At 37.0% G+C, this 21,978-nt stretch overlaps 1 protein-coding gene across 2 annotated transcripts in view; it reads left to right on the top strand.

Annotated features, from left to right (window-relative positions):
* The window catches only part of LOC125253620 (ceramide transfer protein), a 49,648-nt gene that overhangs the window by 14,905 nt on the left and 12,765 nt on the right, over window positions 1-21,978 (top strand). For both annotated transcript variants that reach the window (XM_048167664.1, XM_048167663.1), the window contains exons 3-6: window positions 11,556-11,672; window positions 20,940-21,047; window positions 21,146-21,284; window positions 21,634-21,717. In XM_048167664.1, the coding sequence (XP_048023621.1) occupies window positions 11,556-11,672; window positions 20,940-21,047; window positions 21,146-21,284; window positions 21,634-21,717 (448 nt within the window). The remainder of the gene's footprint in view (window positions 1-11,555; window positions 11,673-20,939; window positions 21,048-21,145; window positions 21,285-21,633; window positions 21,718-21,978) is intronic.

Here is a 21,978-nt window from a genome sequence, read left to right as displayed (position 1 = left end):
TTAAAAAACAAACAAGCAAGCCCAGCCCAGGTGAGTACACAAAAGTAATGTAAAACATTACTTTTCATAAAAAGTAACTAAGTAACAGTTACTTTTTTAGGGAGTAACACAATAATGCATTACTTTTAAAAGTAACCTTCCCCAACACTGCTAATGACATCTGCAGGTTGGTGAATCACATTTTTGTTATTGTGAAGATCGACTGGAGGCGTTTTGTCCCTTTAAATCTTGAGGCAGTCACTGCAGAGCTGTTGTAAAGTTCGATTAGCCCATTTCTGCTGCAGCCATTGAGCGCCTCAGGCTTTCAGAGGGCTTTTGTTAAAATGGGTTTGAGTGAATCTGTGTGTGAAGGTGTCAAACGGCCTCCATATTAGTTAGTGAACCCTGAAATGTCCTGTAAAGAAAACCGAGGAGGTGGTGATGGCACCGTGGAGACACCGGGATGTAGGAGGGAAAGATTTTTATTTTTAAATACGAGTGAGAAAAGAGGTTATGTAGATCTGGAATAAAAGGAAAAGAGATAACGAGAGAGGCGTACGACGGGCCTGTTGTCTGAAACGGGAAGTTTGCTCCCTGCTGATGGAATCCTGTTTGGTGACCCTGGGGTCAAGTCAGAAAGTCCCTGTGCTCATCTCTCCTGTCTTCTACTTCCTTCCTCCTGTGTTTGCTCCAACCAGGAATCTGTAGTCACATCTAGACACACTTTAACCTAGCGATAAAAGCAGGTTAGTTAGTCACATGACATGCTCCCTTCCTTTGCATCCTGTGTCCTAAGCTGTCAGTTAACATGACCTGTGTTTCCTTTGTCTTTTCCTCTTGTATTCAAGCTGGTCCCACCTTCCTGTGTTTCTGATTTCCAAAGCCAGATCCAAGACTGAATTTCTCAGTAAACAGTGATTTACTCATCTGTTTGCCGTCTCTCTTAGGAGTGTGACGAGACCGTTAGCTCACAAGACGAGACACAAGATTGAGTTCAAGAGAATGATTTTTACACAGTATTTGTAAGAAATCCTCAATTATGAAATACATGACTAGAAAAATAGTCTGTAGGTGTATTTTGAAATGTTTTAACTAATCATCTTGTATTGAATATCATTTCAGTTCTGCTTTCTGAGTATGAATTATCATATGCAGTAAAAGACAACAATACTCAAGCACTGTAAAAGGTTTTGCCACAAACTCAATTGACTGGCTTCTTTTCTGTATGATTTCACTTGTGTCATCAGACCTCACTATACATGATTTATGAGCTTCTACAACTTTTGACCTCCTAACTGAACTCCTTTCCACAAATTGACCATAGAAATAAAAAAAGTATACATAAAAATGAATAACAGTTTTCTCTTAGTCTTAAGTGCAAACAATAAGTGCAACCATAATCAAAGTACTCTCAGTATTTAAAGTGCAAATAGAGACCACATTTTTATTGAAACATGATACAGAGCTAGAGATGATTACAGCTACACAGCCCAGCCTAAGATAGCTTTCATATAAGGAAATATCAGCATGCACGCTTTCAAAATGCGGGCTACTAAAATGCTGAGGCTCTGTTGTGCCACAAATCCTCCGCCATAGTCTTGTCAGTCATCTCATCACTTGATTCGTGAACTCTGATTCCTGCTGCACTGCATAAACTCTGCAGCTCGTGCTGGATGAGCTGGATGTAAACGGTGGGTTAATAAAGGCCTTTTGAAGCGAAGGGATGTGTTTTTGTAAGAAAAATATTCATATATAAAACTTTATAAATTCAAATATACGAGCTTCCGGCAGGCGGCCGTATGCATATTGCGTACGTCAATTTGGAGCAACTTTTGACCCGAACGCAATGACGAACGTGGAGGCCAAGAGGAGAGAGCAAAACAAAACACTGGTCTAAAACTAGAAATTTTAAAGAGAAATGTCAGAGGATTCAGTTTTCAGAATGTGGGTTACCATTCACAAACATTATAAACCTTGGACGACTAAGGATATTTTAAAGTATATCTCAGATTGTGTTCGTCTGAAAGAAGATTGTCATATAAACCTAGGATGGCTTGAGAGTGAGTAAATCATTTTCATTTTTGGGTGAACTGTCCCTTTAACATCCATCATTAATCAGCTCCTGATATCAATATCTGCTGGTTAATCACATTAAGTTTCCATACTGCTTACCTTTTGAGTTAAGTGTGGACTTCAGCACAATGTACTTATTTCACACCCTGGACACATTATCTTCATGGTCATTTGTGATTCGTTCTTTAAATGTAGACCTTGAACTGTGGCTATCATGAACATGGATTTTTGTTGATTATTAATTGACATACAGATTATTGTGATTTTAATAATTTAATTGTCTTTTTGGTTAAACACCTCAAAGTCTTCATTTGTTCACTGAATGCTGGGTTGAGCTGCTCTTTGTCTTTCATCTGCTTTTTTATCAGGCAGAAGGAATGGAGCTGTTAATTCTCATCACCGGTGCCATTGTGTTTGGCTTTGAAACTTAAATCAAGTTGTTTACAATTTAAAACTCCCAAGAACCACTGGCAGACTATTATTCAATAAACATCAGGAACATTGTGATGTTTTAATGTTTGCTCTGTGGCACATTAAATAATTTAAAAACTGTTGTCTACGGCCTTTAAAATATATTTAATTGCCCAACAGAGCTTTTTAGTCCATTTGCTTTGTGCAACAATTAAAAATTGGCATCAAACGACTGACTTTTTAATAAACATACTCCAGTATCAGTTCGAATACCACCTTAAAGGGGACCTATTATTATGCCCCTTTTACAAGATGTAATATAAGTCTCTGGTGTCTCCAGAATGTGTCTGTGAAGTTTCAGCTCAAAATACCCCACAGATCATTTATTATAGCTTGTCAAATTTGTCCCTATTTGGGTTTGAGCAAAAACTTGTTGTTTTTGTGTGTCCCTTTTAATGCAAATGAGCTGCTGCTCCCGCCCCCCTTTCCAGAAGAGGGTGGAGCTTTAACAGCTCTTTGTGTACACTCAGAGTGTATTTGTGTACACTCAGAGTAAAAATACAATGTTGTGCTTTTTGTAAAATAAAGAAAACTAACATGATGCGTGATCTCTCCTCTCCCTCTGAACGAAGTCCAATCTGATAGTTCTCAGAAAATGAACTGTAACTTATGAATACTAATGACAAAAAAAAAAAAGACACTTACGTCTAAAGAAATGTTGAAATGTCAGGTTTTAAATCGTGCAAGTCAAATCGAAAACAAACATTCTGTGTTTATGTAATCTGTATGAAAAGAGAGCCATGTCAGAAGTCTGTGATTCAGCTCATTATCCGCTAATGCGGCCACGCCCACGGAGCCAGCGCTATTCAGACGCAAATTCAGAGGCAATACATGCATTCATTGTCTCAATCGTGTATTTATTGTCTTGAAAAGTGTTTATTTGGATGTTACAGCAATGGTTAGCGATCTCTAGAAGACATGCCGTTAGTTCCTAGTTCCTTTTCTTCTTTATATTATGAATTTGTGGACTAAAGGTGTAAAGAGCACCCTCCGGCTGCAAGTATGAATTAAAAACACAGTATCCAGCACTCATAGTGATGACAATAAATATTATTTCTCAGTATAGAATATTGACAGAAATATATAAGAATCCATCAATATTTCTCCAAATGTGCATGCTTTTAAGCTAAAAGCCTATATGAAATGCCACAGAGGTAACATAATTGTTCAGACACTTTGCACCACAGAAATACATTATATTTTAAAGAATATAATAGAATACCATTATTTTAAATTGTAATAATATTTCACAGTACTGCTGTTTGTGATGAGCTGAGACATTATTACAGAGGGTTTTTTTCACAGCCTACCTGACTGATAGGCCTCATTAATATGCAAGTCATTTCAGATCATTACTATGTGATTCCTTTGTCTTCTCAGGTGTAAATGGCCCATTATTCATGCAGATTCACGCCTCCACGCATACTGTGTTTCTTGACAAAAAGCGTCTTACAAAAACTAAATCAATATATTGTTTTATATGAAGGAGTAGGCAGCATAATTTTTTACATAATTCTGAAGCAAAAACTCTAGTCTACAACCTCCAATACCCAAAAGTCTTGTGAACATAGATTTAATATACTTTTTTTGGCCTTATTTCAGTGACTTAAGTTTTTGTTTTTTCAATAACCATGCATAAACATTATTCCTTCAAAAATGTACATACATGTTCCTCACATATTATTGTAGCCTAGTTTGTGCTGAATACAGTGTAATGACACTTTTGTCATTTATATGTTTATAATGTCAGGGCATGTCAAAACTTCTCCATGCCCCAAATCAGCCTCAGACTCCAGAGGGTTAATCTTTTGTGCAAATCCAGTGTTGAATTGACCCTCGTTTGTGAAGCAGTCCGGTGTAAAATGACGGCATGACAACAACACTCTACTACAACAACTCTTCCTCTTCTCTAAAGCAGCCCAACATGGCCCCGCCCCCTTTGTTGTGTGTTCTCGGGGGCGGGGTTTATGTAAATTTTACGGTTAGTGATGTCACCAACCTGGGAAGAAGCTCGTTGTAGTCTCTACCAGCCATTTGTTGTAGTCCTTAAAAAGCGATTTCTGTAAAAGAAAATATCTCTCTTTGCATTGAACTTTGAGCGTCGTAACTTTGCAGATGTTGTTTATGCTCAAACAGCAACATTACACACTAACTAAAGTTAAAAAAGTGAAATCATAATCAAGGACCCCTTTAAATAATGATTGCAATCAGCTAGTTGATTAGTTTGTGTCTGGCTTGTATAATTGTAATGAATTAATCAGTTTTTGGCTGATTTTGTTGTTGTCTTTAGGTGTAGGATTTAGTTTGGATCCATCTGTGTATTAGATAAATCATTACTGTAGCTGTACGAAAGCCATACAGCTGTGCATGTTTGCGTATTGTGTTTTACTCTCTGGACACATTACATAATGCATCATTCTTACAGTATGCTGCCACACACGACGTGTTGATTATTGTCCTATTACTGAGATACTGTATATGTGACATTTCATTTAGTTGTTGACACAGTGCTGTAAATTTCACAGGCTCCCTCACTGTCTCACTCCTGACTTTGCACACGTAGGCCTGTGTGTGTCAAGAGTAAGTGTGTGTGTGTGTGTGTCAAGAGTAAGTGTGTGTGTGCGCTGTGAAGCTGATCTTTGGAGCAAGAATGAATGTGTCCACCCAGAGTGTTTGAAGTTCAGCTCACGTGTGCGATGGAAGATTTCCAATAATTCACTGAGAAAGCAAGACCTCTGTACTTGCTCTTTCTCTCTCACTCTCATTAATATTAATGAGCTTCATGTTTATCAGAGTCAAAGGACTGAGAAAGTTTTATTGCTCATTATATATCCATTTAACTTGTGTCTTCATGAGATTATCGGTAACTCTTTACAATAAGGTCCCATTAGTTAATGCATTAACTAACAAAGAGCAATACATTTGTAACAGCGTTTATTAATCTTTGTTAATGTTATGCTGGGTTCAGACTACACAATATCAGCACGATCCGTTTGACGTAGGGTGTCTTGGTGATTCGTTAACGACAATGGCCATCGGGACACACGAGTCCGCCGTTTTATGTCGTATAGTGTGTGGTGTATAAATGGTGGCGAAAGATAGCGAAGGTGCTTTGTTTCTGGTAGTCGGTTGCTAGTTCCGCCTTCTTGATGATGTCACGCATGTCATTAAATATGGCAAGAGATGACTGGTCAGGAAGCAGCCTGTAGTCTGACATCAGCTAATCTGACACAGTGAATATCGTAACAGACAAAAATATGGTGTAGTCTGAACTCGGTATTAGTTAATAAAAGTACAAATGTTCATTGTTTGTTCATGTTAGCTCAGATCTGTTAAAATATTTACGGATACAACTTTTAATTTTAAAGATATATTGGTAAATGTTGAAATTAGCGTTAACTAAGATTTAAGATTAAGTATTTTTCATTCTTAGTTCATGTTGACTAATGTAATTAATTGTAAAGTGTTACCAGATGATCAAAGATGTCTGTTCACAAAGTTTTACACCTCTACCAACGCTCTGCACTGCATGTTTACCCACAATGCAGCGCTACCTGAGATGGAAACGCATGAATCAACAGATGCCGGTCCTGTTTAACATCTGCGTGTCAGTGTTGTGATATGTGTGTTTGTGTTTGTGTACATTGCCGTGAAATTGATGGTGTCTCCCAGGTGAAGTCAGTCCCGCAGTGATGACCCTTGTGTTTATTTTAGTGTCTTTTCTCAGTACCCGCTGTGACCTTCTTGGGGTCCCTTGCATTGCCCACCGTGTCTCGATTTTCCATTCCCAGAATCCTCCTCAGTGCTTTTCCCATACAGGCACTTGAATGTTCCCATGTCAGTCTGTTGCTTCTGGGTTTCATGTATAAATATAAGCACTCTTAAATCTAAAGTGACATTTTCAACATCATAACAGCCATTTTTCAAACACTGACGTTGTAAAGGTACAACAGATCCAAGACTGAGCTTGTTGCAGTGCATTCTGGGATTGTCTTCTCCGCAAGTGCATCTTATAAGGCAGCAAAGTGTTACTGCGTTATGAATAGTCTCACATTGTGAACATGCCTGTGATCCCTTAAAAATAACCTCTATGAAATCCATTTTTCCCCCAATTTCACTTTTTTCCATTTTCATTTTCTGTATTCCATTTTAATGCTTAAATAGTTTAAAATTTGAATAATCAAAAAGCATGTCTAATCAATTGAATGTGTTAAACTTTAACCATTTAATAATTTTTTACAACTCAGAAGTTCTTTTAATGTTTCTGGATTTATGATTTAATATGAATTTATTATAAAAAAAAAAAAAAAAAACTGTGGTAATCAAATGAAATAAAGTATTCAGTTTAATTACCTTAACCCTCTGCTGTTCTTTGGTCACTTTGGACCAAAAAAACGTAACGTTTTGAAATTTTTAAAAAATAAATTTATCAGAACGCTACACATTTCTGTGACTCCTGTGGAACTTGCCACAAAAAAAAGGTTGGGTGGTTGGAAACAAATTGTCACACTTGTGGTCTTCAGTCAAAAATGATCACCATAGGAAATTAATGGGGAACAAATATGAAAATACAGAACATTTTTGCATGTACAATCTACAAATCAGCCACGAAATAAAGTGCACAGCAATCACATCCCCCAAACACACACATATGAACTGGTGTGACTAACACAGTGCAGGTTTTTGCAAATGTGTGAAATAAAATTAATAAGTCAGCCACAATGCAAGAAAAAAGATGACCACAAAGTAAAGGTTAAGCTCGAAAACATTGAGTGCAAAACACACACATACACATGTTTGTTTCATTATATTAGTGAGGATATTGCATAAATAGGATATTGGATAATCTATATAAATAGATTGAAATAAAAACATGTTTGGGCCGATTTATAAGCCTTTTTAACTAGTGAGGGCCAGTAAAATGTCCTCACTATTCAGTTGTCATAATATTTCACTATATAACTGAGGACATTTGGCTACACTAAACACATTCACACATGCACAATTATACACACAAATGAACCGTTGTGGCTATAAAAATATAGCAAAATTGAGCCAGAAGAATCAAATTAGATCACATCCTGATGGATTAAGCTCTGAAAGTATTCCTGTTCATTTTTATTACATTTTTGATGTTGTGTGTAACAGAATGCTTTCGCTGTGTTCAGGTTTGACTGTAGTAATAATGCAAAAACTGGCACATCAAATCAACATTTCAAACAAAAAATACCTAAACCTTTACAAAAAAGTAGTCTTTGAGAATGTCTATAAATCAAAAAATCCACAACCTAATTAAAGTAGGTTATTATGTCTAAAAACAACTAAAGAAATTTACAGTCCTCTTTGGCCATGTCCACATTTATACGTTTTCATTAGAAATGAAAACATTTTCAAATGTCTCCAGATTAATGTAGACGTAGCCTTTTGCATCTAGTGGTTACACCATGTTTTTCTTTTTTTACCAATCTGCCTTCAAAAAACTGATTTTAAAGGCCTCTATTTTAACACGAAATACTGAATTAATTGAAAAATGTATTGTTTTCCATGGGAAAAAAAATAACATATAAATTAGTACGATAAAATTCCCTCAAAATATGTTAAAGCTAAAATATTATTGAACAAAAATATATGATTTTAGTGGGAAAAAAAATATATATATATTAGTTACATTTCAGGTGTTCATCCGCTTTTGACCGGGAAGACCATGAGTGGGAAAGTAGGCAAGGCTTTAAGTTTTTCTCCTTTGAACTCTGGGATTTGTAGCAGGCAGATACTGTGTTTCTATGTAAAGACTGTCTGATTCATGTCTCAGTGTTTTGTACATCCTGGCCTCTGGCACTGTGTGTTTTGTGTGTTGTGGTTTTGTTTTGTGGTGTGATAAGTGATGTGTCCTTGCTCAGATGTGAGCGATTATTCTCTCAGTCTCATTAAAACAGCTCGTCTCTGTCCTCATGTGTCCTCCTGTCATGCCTCTTCATATTGTGATTAGTGTCAGGCTTTGAATGAGCTCCTCATGCTTCATCCAGAAGACCAGGTGTCTGTCATATCGTTTGCGGTGTTTCAAATCCTCTGTCTCTATTGATGTAGTCTGATTATATCTCTTTGTTGAGACTGTGGTTGTTACTCATGTGAGGTTTGTGTCAGACAGCATTTTTTTTGAGTGAAAGCAAAATATAGACAGTAAATAAACAGTTTTCTTTTTATAGCTTTGTCATTGATGGTTGCATGCAACAACGAACATACACTGTGATTTTTCCCTTAAGTGGTTATGTCAGATCCGTTCATCTGAATCACTGATTCTCAAATTGGTCTGAATTAGTTCTCTGAAGCAGTCAACTGACTCACGTACTTCAGGTCATGTACAAGTAGTAGCAACTTTACGTTGCCGCTCGCTTTAATATTAACATAGAAAAAATGTGGGCTATTCAAGTGTTTGAAAGCTGAATAGTAGCACGCTTACTGCATGACGGCTAACATAGAGGTGCCGGTGCGATCACTTGCACTTAAAATACTCTGTCATTTTTGGACAAGCAGATAAGAGTAAAGCCGCGGTCACACTAGACTTTGAACGTGCGAATTTTTTTTGGATGCTGTAACGGTCGTGATATGACGTCGCGGTCTACAGCGTCTTTTTTATAAACATGAATTCAACACATAACTTAAAGTAATACATTTAAAATGAAAAAATACAGAACCTACTCGACTTTACTGCAAAAATATAATTATTTTAATTCAGCCAAGAGGTCATGCCGTGACGAATCGATCTTCTACTGGTCGCACGTTTTCACGTGATGCAAATTCGCAGGTCAGAGTTCACCAAACTTGAACTTTGGAACGCAGCGAAATGCGAAATTTTTCGCACGAGCTTGCGTTTCCGGTCTGACGCATTCGCATGCGTTTGAATGGAAGTCAATGGAACGAAAAGTGCAGTGTGACCGCACCTTAATACATCTTTTGAGTCTGTGCACTGTTAATACCAACAAAACGTGCTTTTGTAAAGTAATGAAAGCAAACAGGGTGCGATTTCTGCAGTTTCTCTCTGTGAACTTGTGCGTGCCAAAAAAAACAAACTCCATGTAAACTTTCCTCACAGACATGAAAAATATCTCCTATAGAAAGTGAAATTACTACTTTTAAATGAACCAATTCAACTGGAAAACAAATAATCTCAGGTTATGCAATCCTTATGAAACGTGCATATAGGCGGGTCTACTACTGCAGAGTTGACGAGTCAGCATTGTTAACTTCATCACTGCAGCCGAAAATACAGAAAACACTAGTTTGTCAATTAATTATTAAAATGTTAAAGCAATCTCCTTGCTGTTTTCCCTGACACATTCATAATCATTACTTCCTCTGGTGCGCTGTGGCATGCACTTGAACGCTGATTAGGCTATGTAGGCATTAAAGCCTCATTATTATGTTTATTAATAAACGTGCGATTAGTCAACTAATCTACTAGTCATTCAGAAAAATGTTTAGTCAGGGCAGCCCTAGACTTAGGGCTAGAGCAATATAAAATTTGCAAGATAACGCGATAATAAATAGTATGTTTATGTTCTTAATTTCTTTAGTACCGATAGCAAAACCGGTAAAATCCAAGCTTATTTAGCCCCGGCGCCCTTTTAATACCAGATTTCGGTACCCATCTCTTGCAGTGACGGGAAAAAACATGTTTTGGAATGACAGATCCTAGTCACAACATGTAGATGGAAAAGAGAAGTGGTCCAAGCACTGAGCCCAGAGGCACCCCAGTTCCAATATGCTGTTGGATAGAGGGAGGCAAAGAATGAAGAGTGAAAGGAAGTGAAAAGAAACAGCTTGGGAGGAGTGCAGTATATCAGACTGATGGAGAGGAGTGTTTGACTCCTCATCTGGATTTCATAGAGCAGTGTGAGGTCTGCAGAGATCTACATCTGGCAATAATACCAAACTTACACACTCACACAGCAGACGTGGATGCTGTTAGTGTTGTTTTTTTTGTTTTTTTTCTTCTGAGGGAAATATCTCACATTTCCCAGCTGGCTTTGTGGGTCAAGGCTCTTTTTTTTTTCTTCTCTTGGTAGTGGTGGTTCTGTGTAGTCCTGACTTGGTTCATCAGCATCAGATTAAATTGCTGGATCCCTACATTACCAAAAAGCACCTTGTTTTAGTGTTGTCACGATACCAAAATTTTGACTTCGATACGATACCCAACTTAAATATCACGATACCGATACTTAAACGATACTACGGCAAAAACCTAAAACAGCAGGAAAAGTAAATAACACATGACAGAACTTCTTTCTTCACCAGTGTGCAGCTGATAATTCTGGATTTGAGCTTCATTCCCGTGAAGTTAGTTAGATGTAACATAATTTTTAATGTTTATTATTTTCATGCTCAATAAAATTGTAAATTAGTCCTATTTGCTGTTATGCTTTTTTGCTGTTTTTTTATACAGGTTTTTGACAGTAAGATTATTGTAAAAATTAGATTACTGTAGATTACAATGTTATTAAAGCATAAATTGGTTTAAAATAACTGTATACCTTCACATATTTATGTATTTTTAAATCAATTTTATTTTTGCAACCAGATATCACTTATTAAACTTAGACTCAATAATACACCTCAGGTCTGTTTGCACGAGTAAAATAAATAAAAATGTTTGAGAGCATAAACATAATGCTGGTATCACACTAACCTGTCGCTCTTTAAATTCTTTGTACAAATCGGGATGTTTGACGGCAAGATGCTTTTGACTCCCTTCGCTTGCGTTATTTTGTAACATCTTTTGCAGACCGGCTTTGTGATGTCCGTGGGCTTGCCCTGACTGTCGGCAGTGTAAGCAAAATAATGCCATATTTCGCTTCGTGCATCTGCTTTCTCAACAATTTGTGGACGGTCTGCAAGAGCACCTGTATATGCATACAAGTATATCCATACCTCTCGTTTCCATACCTCGGTTCATTATCATTAGTAATGGTGTATGATAATTAGGTCATGCATATTATTAATCTAATAAGTATTCTCTCTTTCTTTCTCTGTAGCCTCACGAGTTTGACGAGTGCCGTCTGGACATCAGTGTCAATGATAGCGTGTGGTATCTCCGGGCACAGGACCCAGAACATCGCAACCAGTGGATCGATTCCATCGAGCTGCACAGGGTGAGTTCCTCCAACATGCCTGTCTTTACCCAGCATGCTCTTTTCTCACACAGCCAGACTATTGACTATCAGTATTAAGTCTGGTTTGTCTGAGAACCACCCCTGTTGACAGGAAGAAGCAATCTGACTGACAACCAACCACTGCTTCTTTTTATTTTTATCTGACATATTTGGGTGGGTAGATCTGAAACCAGACATTGCTCTTTTTCAGCCCTGTTACTGAAAAGTAAGCTCAGAGTGGGTTAGTTACACACTGAGTCACAGAAGTGAATAATAATGTTTTGAGATGAGAAATCAGAGTGAGATTGTGTGAGATTGAGAATGTGATTCAATCTGTTTACATCATCTGAAGGGCAGAGCACTGAAGTGACACACGCACACTCACACACGAGGAAGTCGGTTTAGGTCACAAACACACAATCCTATGGTAACGCAAATAAAAACAATGTGTGATGCTCGTACGTGATATTTAACAAACTCTTCCTCATAGAGCATACAGAAAACACAAATGGAGTAGTTCAACACTAACACGCATGAGTGAACATACCGCTCAGTAGAATACTCTATAGTGAGAGAGAGGATGTGGGCAGGTACAGATAGAAATGAAAACAAAGGCAGATGAGAGGAACAGTAAGACGTCATGATTGGAGCTACTGAGCGACGGAAAACTTTAGAAATGAGATGAGAGGGGTGAGTCTGTGTGTGTTCGGAGATATATATATATATATATATATATATATATATATATATATATATATATATATATATATATATATATATATATATATAATTTTTTAACAAATTATTATTTTTTATAAACAAATAATAATAAGAATATATATATATATATATATATATATATATATATATATATATATATATATATATATATATATATATATATATATATATATAAAAATTGGTTTATTTAATATTTTATTACTTTTATTTACTAAACACAATTATTTGTTTATAAAAAATAATAATTTGTTAAAATATATAATATATATAATATAATATAATATACAGGGTGCGATTTGTGAAAAAAACAGAGGGGGGGATGTTTTGAAAAGTTTTTTTTGTTTTTTGGAAAATTACACTAATAATTCTTTATTTCTGGTAGAAAATGCAAAATCAATCGGTAGTTATTAATAGAATAACAAGACACAACCCTCTACATTCAATCACGTTTGGTCCCATTTGATCACAGTGCATAGCTACACATACAAACTTTTAGTCCAAAAGTGCACACATTTGGAGAAATGTACGTTTACCCGTTTACATTAGATATAAGGAGGGCCGTACGCAGGGTTTCATAATTACCGAGGTCAAAAATTGATGTTTGTTAGGGGGGTATGGAGGCATGCTCCTCCAAGAAAGTTTAGATTTGCCTGGTGTACATATGTACACTTTTAAGACATTTTAAGGCCAACAAATTGGATAATAATAGCTTTAAAGCATGTCAACAAATGCATGCATGCACAGTTTTGAGGCAGCTTTAATCGCATGTTTGGTCATTTCATGACTTGACTTACAACAGAACAACGACGTTCATTGCTCGTAGTTTCTTTTGCACATTATTTAAGCTATAATAAAGTAATATGCAGCGCGCACCGGCGCATTTGCGCATGCAATTCTTGAGTGCGCACCACGAGCACAGTATAACGGCTGATTGGATAGTCATGTTAATTTTTCTGAGTTTTACCGAGTTTTTACCGCAGTTCACTGTTGTTCAAGTGAAGCTCCCTCGTAGTCACCTGTAGCGTACCTTTTCCGCGCGTTTGACTTGCGCCTGGCGCCGAGGCAAAGTCAGAATGCGCGTCTGAAAAGTGTCCCGTTTGTGGTCGTAAAGAGACAGTTCTATATAAACGCAGCGTTTTACTTGGCAATGTTTTAAAAAAAAGATTTTTATTTTTGGTATTTTATATGCTCTGTTGGATATATATATATATATATATATTACAGTACAGTCCAGTCCAAAAGTTTGGAACCACTAAGATTTTTAATGTTTTTAAAAGAAGTTTCGTCTGCTCACCAAGGCTACATTTATTTAATTAAAAATACAGTAAAAAACAGTAATATTGTGAAATATTATTACAATTTAAAATAACTGTGTACTATTTAAATATATTTGACAAAGTAATTTATTCCTGTGATGCAAAGCTGAATTTTCAGCTTCATTACTCCAGTCTTCAGTGTCACATGATCCTTCAGAAATCATTCTAATATGCTGATTTGCTGCTCAATAAACATTTATGATTATTTTCAATGTTGAAAACAGTTGTGTACTTTTTTTTTTTTTTTTCAGGATTCCTTGATGAATAGATTAGAAAAGATTAGATTTCAGATAAACACTGTTCTTTTGAACTTTCTATTCATCAAATAATCCTGAAAAAATATATTGTACACAAATATTTTGTACAATTGTACACATTAAATGTTTCTTGAGCAGCAGATCAGTATATTAGAATGATTTCTGAAGGATCATGTGACACTGAAGACTGGAGTAATGATGCTGAAAATTCAGCTTTGCCATCACAGGAATAAATTACTTTGTCAAATATATTTAAATAGTACACAGTTATTTTAAATTGTAATAATATTTCACAATATTACTGTTTTTTACTGTATTTTTAATTAAATAAATGTAGCCTTGGTGAGCAGACGAAACTTCTTTTAAAAACATTAAAAATCTTAGTGGTTCCAAACTTTTGGACTGTGTGTATATATATATATATATATATATATATATATATATAATATATATAATTTTCATTAATATAAATATAAAATGATATAATGAATTAATAATAATAAATGCACAACATTTAAAAAAATTAACATTTTTAAAAAATATTTTTTATTTTATCTATATATTCCAGACCTTGTTTTTTGTGTATGTGTGTGTATTATTGGTCTGCCTCTTTCAAGGTCTGCTGAGTTTGCACAAGTGTTCGTGTTTTGAGGCCGCACCCTGATCCACACGTGCTTCTGATTTCTGCCGGGGAGAGGGGAGGGGAGCGTTTTCGCACATGCATGTATTTCCCCTGTCCATTCATCCTTCTCTTGCCTTGAGGATGACCCCTCTCTGATAGTGACTCACACACTCAAGGCTCTTCATGGAAGAGGCCCCTCGGTCTGAATCACTCCTGAAATTCTTCCCACTGACACTTTGCCTCTGTCTATCATCTCTCATCAGGGTACAAAGGGAATAGTCCAGAAGCACAGACACCGATCAGCTTCAGTAATGAAGGTTTTTAATCATTAAATCACTTGACAAGTGGATTTTTATTTTCTTGTATTGACGTATTTGTTTTAGAAAGTTTGGGTGGGACAGAGTTTGTTAGGATTTAGTTGTCACAACAGTGATTTGCTTTGTGCTTGTTGTTGGTTTTAGGGGGAGAGACATTTATTTTTCTTGAACGTTTGATTGACCTGACACATGAAACGGTACGGCTCATTCGCTTTATCTGCACGGATGGTGTTCTCGAACAGGTTTGCAGCTACTTTGCATCCACATTTTTTGCAAACCGGATATCTATCCTCAAGGACAAACCCGCGTTTGTTTTTTCTATATCCAAAGTATTCCCATACTGCAAATTTGAGCTTATTTTTCGATGTGGGCCTGATGGCAGAAAAAGCAAAATTGCACCTTTAATAACAAATCTGTGTTTGGAGTTACATGTAGGATGTGACACAGACCCGTATGGGCGGTGCTGTTCAGATCTCCTGTTGTGTCAGATAGTGAGAGTAATCTGTAAATCTAATCAGAGCTGTATTGTGTAAAGCCTTTCACTCTCAGTGTGTCAACACATACACATAAAGCTACTGGAAATGAGATGTGCGCTTGTGTGTCTACAAAACCTGCTTGATTTCATCTCATCTCTTGTTGTTGTTGTTGTTGTTGTTGTTGTTGTTGTTGTTGTTGTCGTCCATGAGCAGAGTTTGATAACACACACACACACGCTCACTGACTATAATACTATATTATAACTATACTATACTAAATATAATAGTGTATTATACTAAAATAACACTGCACACATCACACACACACACTATGTTTTTAATGCTGAATTAACATGACTCATTTTCTCTGCCTCTTGTTGTCTTTTGTAATCACCTGATTGGGTTTATTGATTTGGTGTGTCTGGTCTGTGATACGGCATTAATGGTTGTTATCATCCAAGGCTATTGATTGTGTACCTCAGACACTACCGGGATTCTCGACTTCTGATTGGTCAGTGGAGGTGTTATCAATGCCATAGTCACAGTAAGAGTGCAATTGATTGGCTGGAGTGAATCCAGGGCTGACCTGGCTTTGATTGAGGCTCTGAATTGTTATCTCTGGTTCTACCCTATAGTTACCTCAGATTCAACCCACTCAACCGTAGACTGAGCTCACTGTTGCCATCTAGTGGAGGACAATGTTAAATCCTCACTAAAGACAGTGTGTATATATTCATGTTAGGCTACAAAATGTGCAGTTTTTCCATATGCATACCCAAAATGCGCAGTATACAGCAGATGACAAGGAATACAGTTTCCCATAATGCAACGTGTTCATCATTCAATCACTAAAAATATTGATAGTAATAGATGAGCTGATATATAAAGATTGTTTTCTGTTCTGGTTGGTTGTTTTTTTACTCTTATCTGTTCTGACAGTTGTACATTTATTTAATAATAGTTTGTTGTGACTGTAAAATCATTTCTTTATAGGTGTTTCTTATCTACAGGAAAGGTTTGTTTGTTTGTGTAGGTTTATATGTGTGTTCCTATTTCTCTGTGGGCTGTGTGTGTGTGTATGTGTGTGTGTGTGTTCAGACTGAGCTCAGATTCATTTGTTCAAATTTGTTTCAGTATGAGGAACGTCAGAAGGGAAGTGAATGATTTTCAGATTGTATTTCATTCACTCTTTCAGATTGAGCAGATTGTGTTTATGATTGTGGTACAGAGGTCAAAATTGTTCATCTGCAGGAAAGATACAGTAACCTGGGCTTGTGCCGTCATGCTCCGCTCAGAAGCCTCATGGGGAGACAGTCATTGTGTGTGTTTATGCTTCTAAATAAACTCAGAAACTATTTCCAGAGGCTGTTAGTCATGAAATGAGCCACAGGAGAGCTCTGGGTTCGTGGAAAGTGACTCTCTGTGCTTTCTGTCAGTGACAAACCCCGAAGATGAAGTGGAAATTGCTGTGGAAAAGTCAAACACACACACACACACACACACACACAACAGTTTGTTGTTTTTAAAGTGTGGTTGACTGTAAATATAAATGTAAATCTCGTATAGATTTCCACCCCTCCTCCTCACAGATCATGTATTGTTCATTTAGCTTTGAGCCAATACGTTTGCGTCATCATGAGCTTTAGCATCAGCTGTTTACAGCTTCACTGAGATAATGAGTTTTTTGGTGAGCATGGCTGTTCAAAAGCTTGGAGTTGGTAAGATTTCTCAAATGTTTTTGAAAGAATTCTCTTTTGCTCATCAAGGCTACATTTATTTGATCAAAAATACAGTACAAAAATTACACAATTATGGAATATTATTACAACTGAAGTGAACTGTTTTCTACACTGTAAAATGTAATTAGTTGAGTTTACTTAGAAAGCTTAATTAAACTGTTGGGTTTACATAAAAAACTTAAGGAAACCGATTGCCTTAAATTTAGCAAGTAAGTTAACTCATCATTTTGAATTGATAAAACTAGCTACCACACAGTACAGAGTACTTAGAAATCTTGTGAATATATTGTAAAATGTTTATCAAAGCTGAATTTTCAGCATCATTACTCCAGTCTTCAGTGTCTCATGATCCTTCAGAAATCATTCTAATATGCTGATTTGATGCTCAAGAAACATTTCTGATTTAATATTTTTGTGTATATAAAGTTGAAAACAACAGCATTTATTTGAAATAGAAATCTTGTAACATTATAAATGTCTTTACTGTCACTTTTGATCAGTTTAATGCATCCTTGCTGAATAAAAGTATTAATTTCTTTAAAGAAATCGTACACTCAAATAGGGCTGGGCGATATATTGCATGAGATTGTCACGCGCATTTCGTCAGTAAAGCCGGTTCCCTGATTACCGCTAAATCGCCATCACCTGCTTTCAAATGGAGCGGCATTTAACAGACAGAGCCGTAGTTCACTGAAAAGCCACGCAATATCGCGTTCATTATCGAAGGCGATTCATCTGCGATATGAACGCGATATTGCGTAGCTTGTCAGTGATCTACGGTTCTGTCTATTAAATGCCGCTCCATTTGAAAGCAGGTGATGGCGATTTAGCGGTAATCAGGGAACCGACTTTACTGACGAAATGCGCGTGACAATCGCATGCGATATATCGCCCAGCCCTACACTCAAAAGCATGAGCAAGTTTATTACATAAGGTTAATTCAATGCCATTTAGTTGAATCAGGTTAACATTCCTAATTTTGTTAAACTATTAAGTTCAGTTATCTTAAAATTTAATATCAAACAAAAATTAATCCAGTTTAATAAATAAAGTAATCCAGTTTAATTGATTAGTTTATTTAGTGAATGCGTTCAGAACAGTTTTTACAACTTTTACAAATGTTATCTAACAAGAAAACCTTTTACGCCTGGTTAGGTGTTAGCCAGACGATTGTTTTGTTATGTCCATGGCATGCACAAAGTAGTAGTTTTTTATTATTAAAACAACTGTAATTGTTGTTGGTTGAAGGTCCAAATGTCAAAGAGCTCTACACAAACCCAGATGAGGAATAAGAGTCTTATTTAGTGAAACGATCTGTCATTTTCTAAAAAAAAAATAAATAAATAAATAAAAATTGGTATGCATTTTAACCGCAGATACTCGTCTTGCACTGCTCTGCGATGCGCCACACATTACGTAATCACGTTGGAAAGGTCTCGCGTGAAGTGAACTAATACTATAAGTAAATTGAACAAGCATCAAATGATATTTTTGGCCTTCTTAATTGAAACATTGTAATGAATCTTTAGCGATATTACAAGTATTAATCAATTTGTGGGTGAAATATATGAATATAATAAATCATAAAGCCTTATGATTAACTATGATACATATATCGACCCAAGAGGGAATTATGCACATATATTGTGAATTAATTACAACGAATTATAATCAATTACATATATGATTAGTTTTAGTTTAATAGTTGTTTACAGAAACTATCCTAGTTTGTCCAGCAAACCATTAAGTTTCTCTTAGACTATTAAGAAAGAAATTTCATTCTCTGGCCACGAGAATAAATTCCTATTGTAGCATCAAAGCGTAAAGCAGTGTTGCAGAAACGAACGTAGAAGTGACTTGGTTTTTCTGAATGAGCAGCAGAAACAATCGAGCATGAATATAATGTATTTAATAATGTATTTTATACATGGTGACCTTGAGTGATTTGAAAGGCGCCTAAAATAAAATGCATTATTATTATTATTATTATTATTATTATTATTAATATATGAAACTACGAATACATAGGTTATATATCTAAGTATGCACAGAGGTAATACATAGATACAAAAGCAGAAGTAAAGACAGGAAAAGAGAGGTGATCAAAGATTGGCAAATTACAAACAGTTAACTTTTGAGAGCCAGCAAGGAAACTCGCTACACAAATCTTAAAGAAGTTAATACTTGCATATAGGTTCGGGTGCTGTAGTTTTAGAGTTTCAGAGCGCTCGGTTTGGTAATTGGTCCTTCTTCAGGAGGGTGTCCTCCGGCGGGTTTTTCAAACGAGGTTTAAACTGAAGAGTAAAATAACCGGAAAAGAAAGAAAAGAGAGAGTCCATCTCCTAGGTGATGGCGCATGAAGGAAGCGAAGGAAGCGTGGTTGCCTGAGACGTCCGGGAGAGACGTGCACGAGAGGGCGATGGACAATTCAGAGACAATCGAGAGACAAAGCAAAAATGTTTGTGCTTGTCTTTTATGGACAAACAAGCCAACACGCCTCCTTGGTTGAAACAGCCAATGGTAAGAAGTGCAATCTTGGCGGGCAAACTTTTCCTTTGTCTTGTCTTGGGGCTCGATTTGCATAATTTATGAAGTGTTAGATCAGAGTACATTTTTCTTCGAAGTACCATTAAAAATAGAATAATGCATTTTACAGTAATGTGACATACATTGTCGAATAAGGCATAAAGAGAGCTTTACAAAGAAACCAAACTTGTCAGGTGGCAAAAACATAAAAAGGGAGATACAGTTATACAAACAGGGAAGATACGGTATACTCGAATCTCATCGTTTAGGATGACACTAATACACTACGGTTATAGCTTATACACTAGGGCTACATATATGCAATTTGAAATACAACGGCGGGTACACTAAAGCCAGGCACACATTTAACGACTAGCTAAAACATTCTAAGACTGTGCTCAACACACAACGATTGTTTCCTGCGACTGAAGCCGATTTAAATACTTACACATGGAATTTGAACACCGACTGTAATCGCAGACTGAACACAACTGGCTCTGACTGGACGCGTTTGAGCGCGATCAGTCATAAGTATCAATTTACATTCATAATCGGCCTTACAATCGTTAAGTGTGTGCACGGCTTTAGGCACAGTCATATTTGTGCATACAATCTTCATGTGGGTCTGTGTGTGTGTGTGTGTGTGTGGTGTGTATTGGGATTTGGCTGGTCTGGCACTTAACCCACATGAGGGACTCTTTTGAAGTCCCCAGAGCTGGGGACTGGGGTTTTCTGGTTAGTTTCTGACAGGGCCACAAAAATGCCAAATCCCAGTCTTTTACTAGACCGGCCGGAGCCGATTCATGATTTACATACACCGTTCAGGAGGCTAAAAGCATTCTGAAAATTCCAAAGTTGGTTGACTAAGATGGATTTTATCCAGACGTTACACTTGTTCTTTCGAAATGAAAATATTGAGTTGAACCAAAACGCAACTGTTTGAAGTCAGTTCAACACAATGCCATTGTGTCTGAATGAGAACCCTAATACAATGGTGTTGAACACTATTGAAATTTTTTATTTTTTTTTCATTGTACTTGAACAATAGTGTAACTTCTGCAGTGACAAGCTGCAATGCAAAAGTCATTCGCTGCTCCACTTTCGGGTCACTAGTCCTGCTTGTTGTCATTAAATTCTGCAAATTATGCCAGATTGCAGATGAACCTGGCTTTTACACCAACCAAACAAATCAAACTCTGCTGTCAGATGGACTAGAGTCTTTAGTGTGGAAGCGCTCCTGAACATCACATGATCTTTGTCTGTCTGTGTCTAGGCTGAATCTGGTTATGGTTCGGAATCCAGTTTGAGGAGACATGGCTCCATGCTTTCCCTCACATCTGCCACCAGCGGATACTCGGCCACCTCCACCTCCTCCTTTAAGGTGAGAACACAAATGCTATAGACCGATAACCAATATTGATATGAAATGCCATTCCTCCCTACTCTGAAATCCAATAAGTTTGCATATGTAACCCACAGAAGGGTCACAGTCTGCGGGAGAAGCTGGCAGAGATGGAGACGTTTCGGGACATCCTGTGCAGGCAGGTGGACACGCTGCAGAAATACTTCGACGGCTGCGCTGATGCTGTGAACAGAGACGAGCTCCAGAGAGACAAGAGTGAGTAGATGTTCTGGTGGCAGAGATCAGGATATTGAATGTGAGTCAGAACGGTGTGAATCTGCTGACAGGAATGTTTAGACAACGCTGAAACTCATTCGGACTGCGGCAGCATCCAGATTCCTCTGCTTTCGTTCTCTCTCTGGATGCATCTGTTGTTACAGCACAAGGGCCTGTTGATTCACACAAATGATCAACTGCCTCTTTTGTTCGTCCTGGTCCTTCCCCTGTACTACAGTATGCGTCTACAGTAGACTCTCAGTATGTGAATGGGCCGATCTGGGCACCACCAACCACAGGTCAATGAGTTCATTCTGACAGTGTGTGTGTGTGTGTTTTCTCATCTCAGTCGTGGAGGATGATGAAGATGGTTTCCCTACCACTCGCCCCGATGGAGAATTCCTGCATAACAACAACGGCAGCAAGGAGAAATGTGAGTGTGAGCACATTTACATAGTCTGGAACGTCGCTACTGATTTCTGCTCATGTGAAACTTCAGCAGGTTTCACGCTCGATGAATTCTCTCCGATTCAGCTCCAGGAGACGGTACTGGGGCGGCACTGACAATCTGAGCAGTGTGTCCACTTCATTTACTTCAGCGATCCAGTAATTTGAGCCTGTTGTAATGAATTGTGCGAAATCTATAACATAAAGTCAGCATTTCTCCAGTAGAGCTGTGTTTGAGATGTTTTCA

This window comes from Megalobrama amblycephala, linkage group LG18, assembly GCF_018812025.1.
Source record: "Megalobrama amblycephala isolate DHTTF-2021 linkage group LG18, ASM1881202v1, whole genome shotgun sequence".
Classification (NCBI taxonomy): Eukaryota; Metazoa; Chordata; class Actinopteri; order Cypriniformes; family Xenocyprididae; genus Megalobrama; species Megalobrama amblycephala.
Note: the sequence above shows the minus strand (reverse complement) of the source record. Positions and strands in the feature narration are given on the sequence as shown.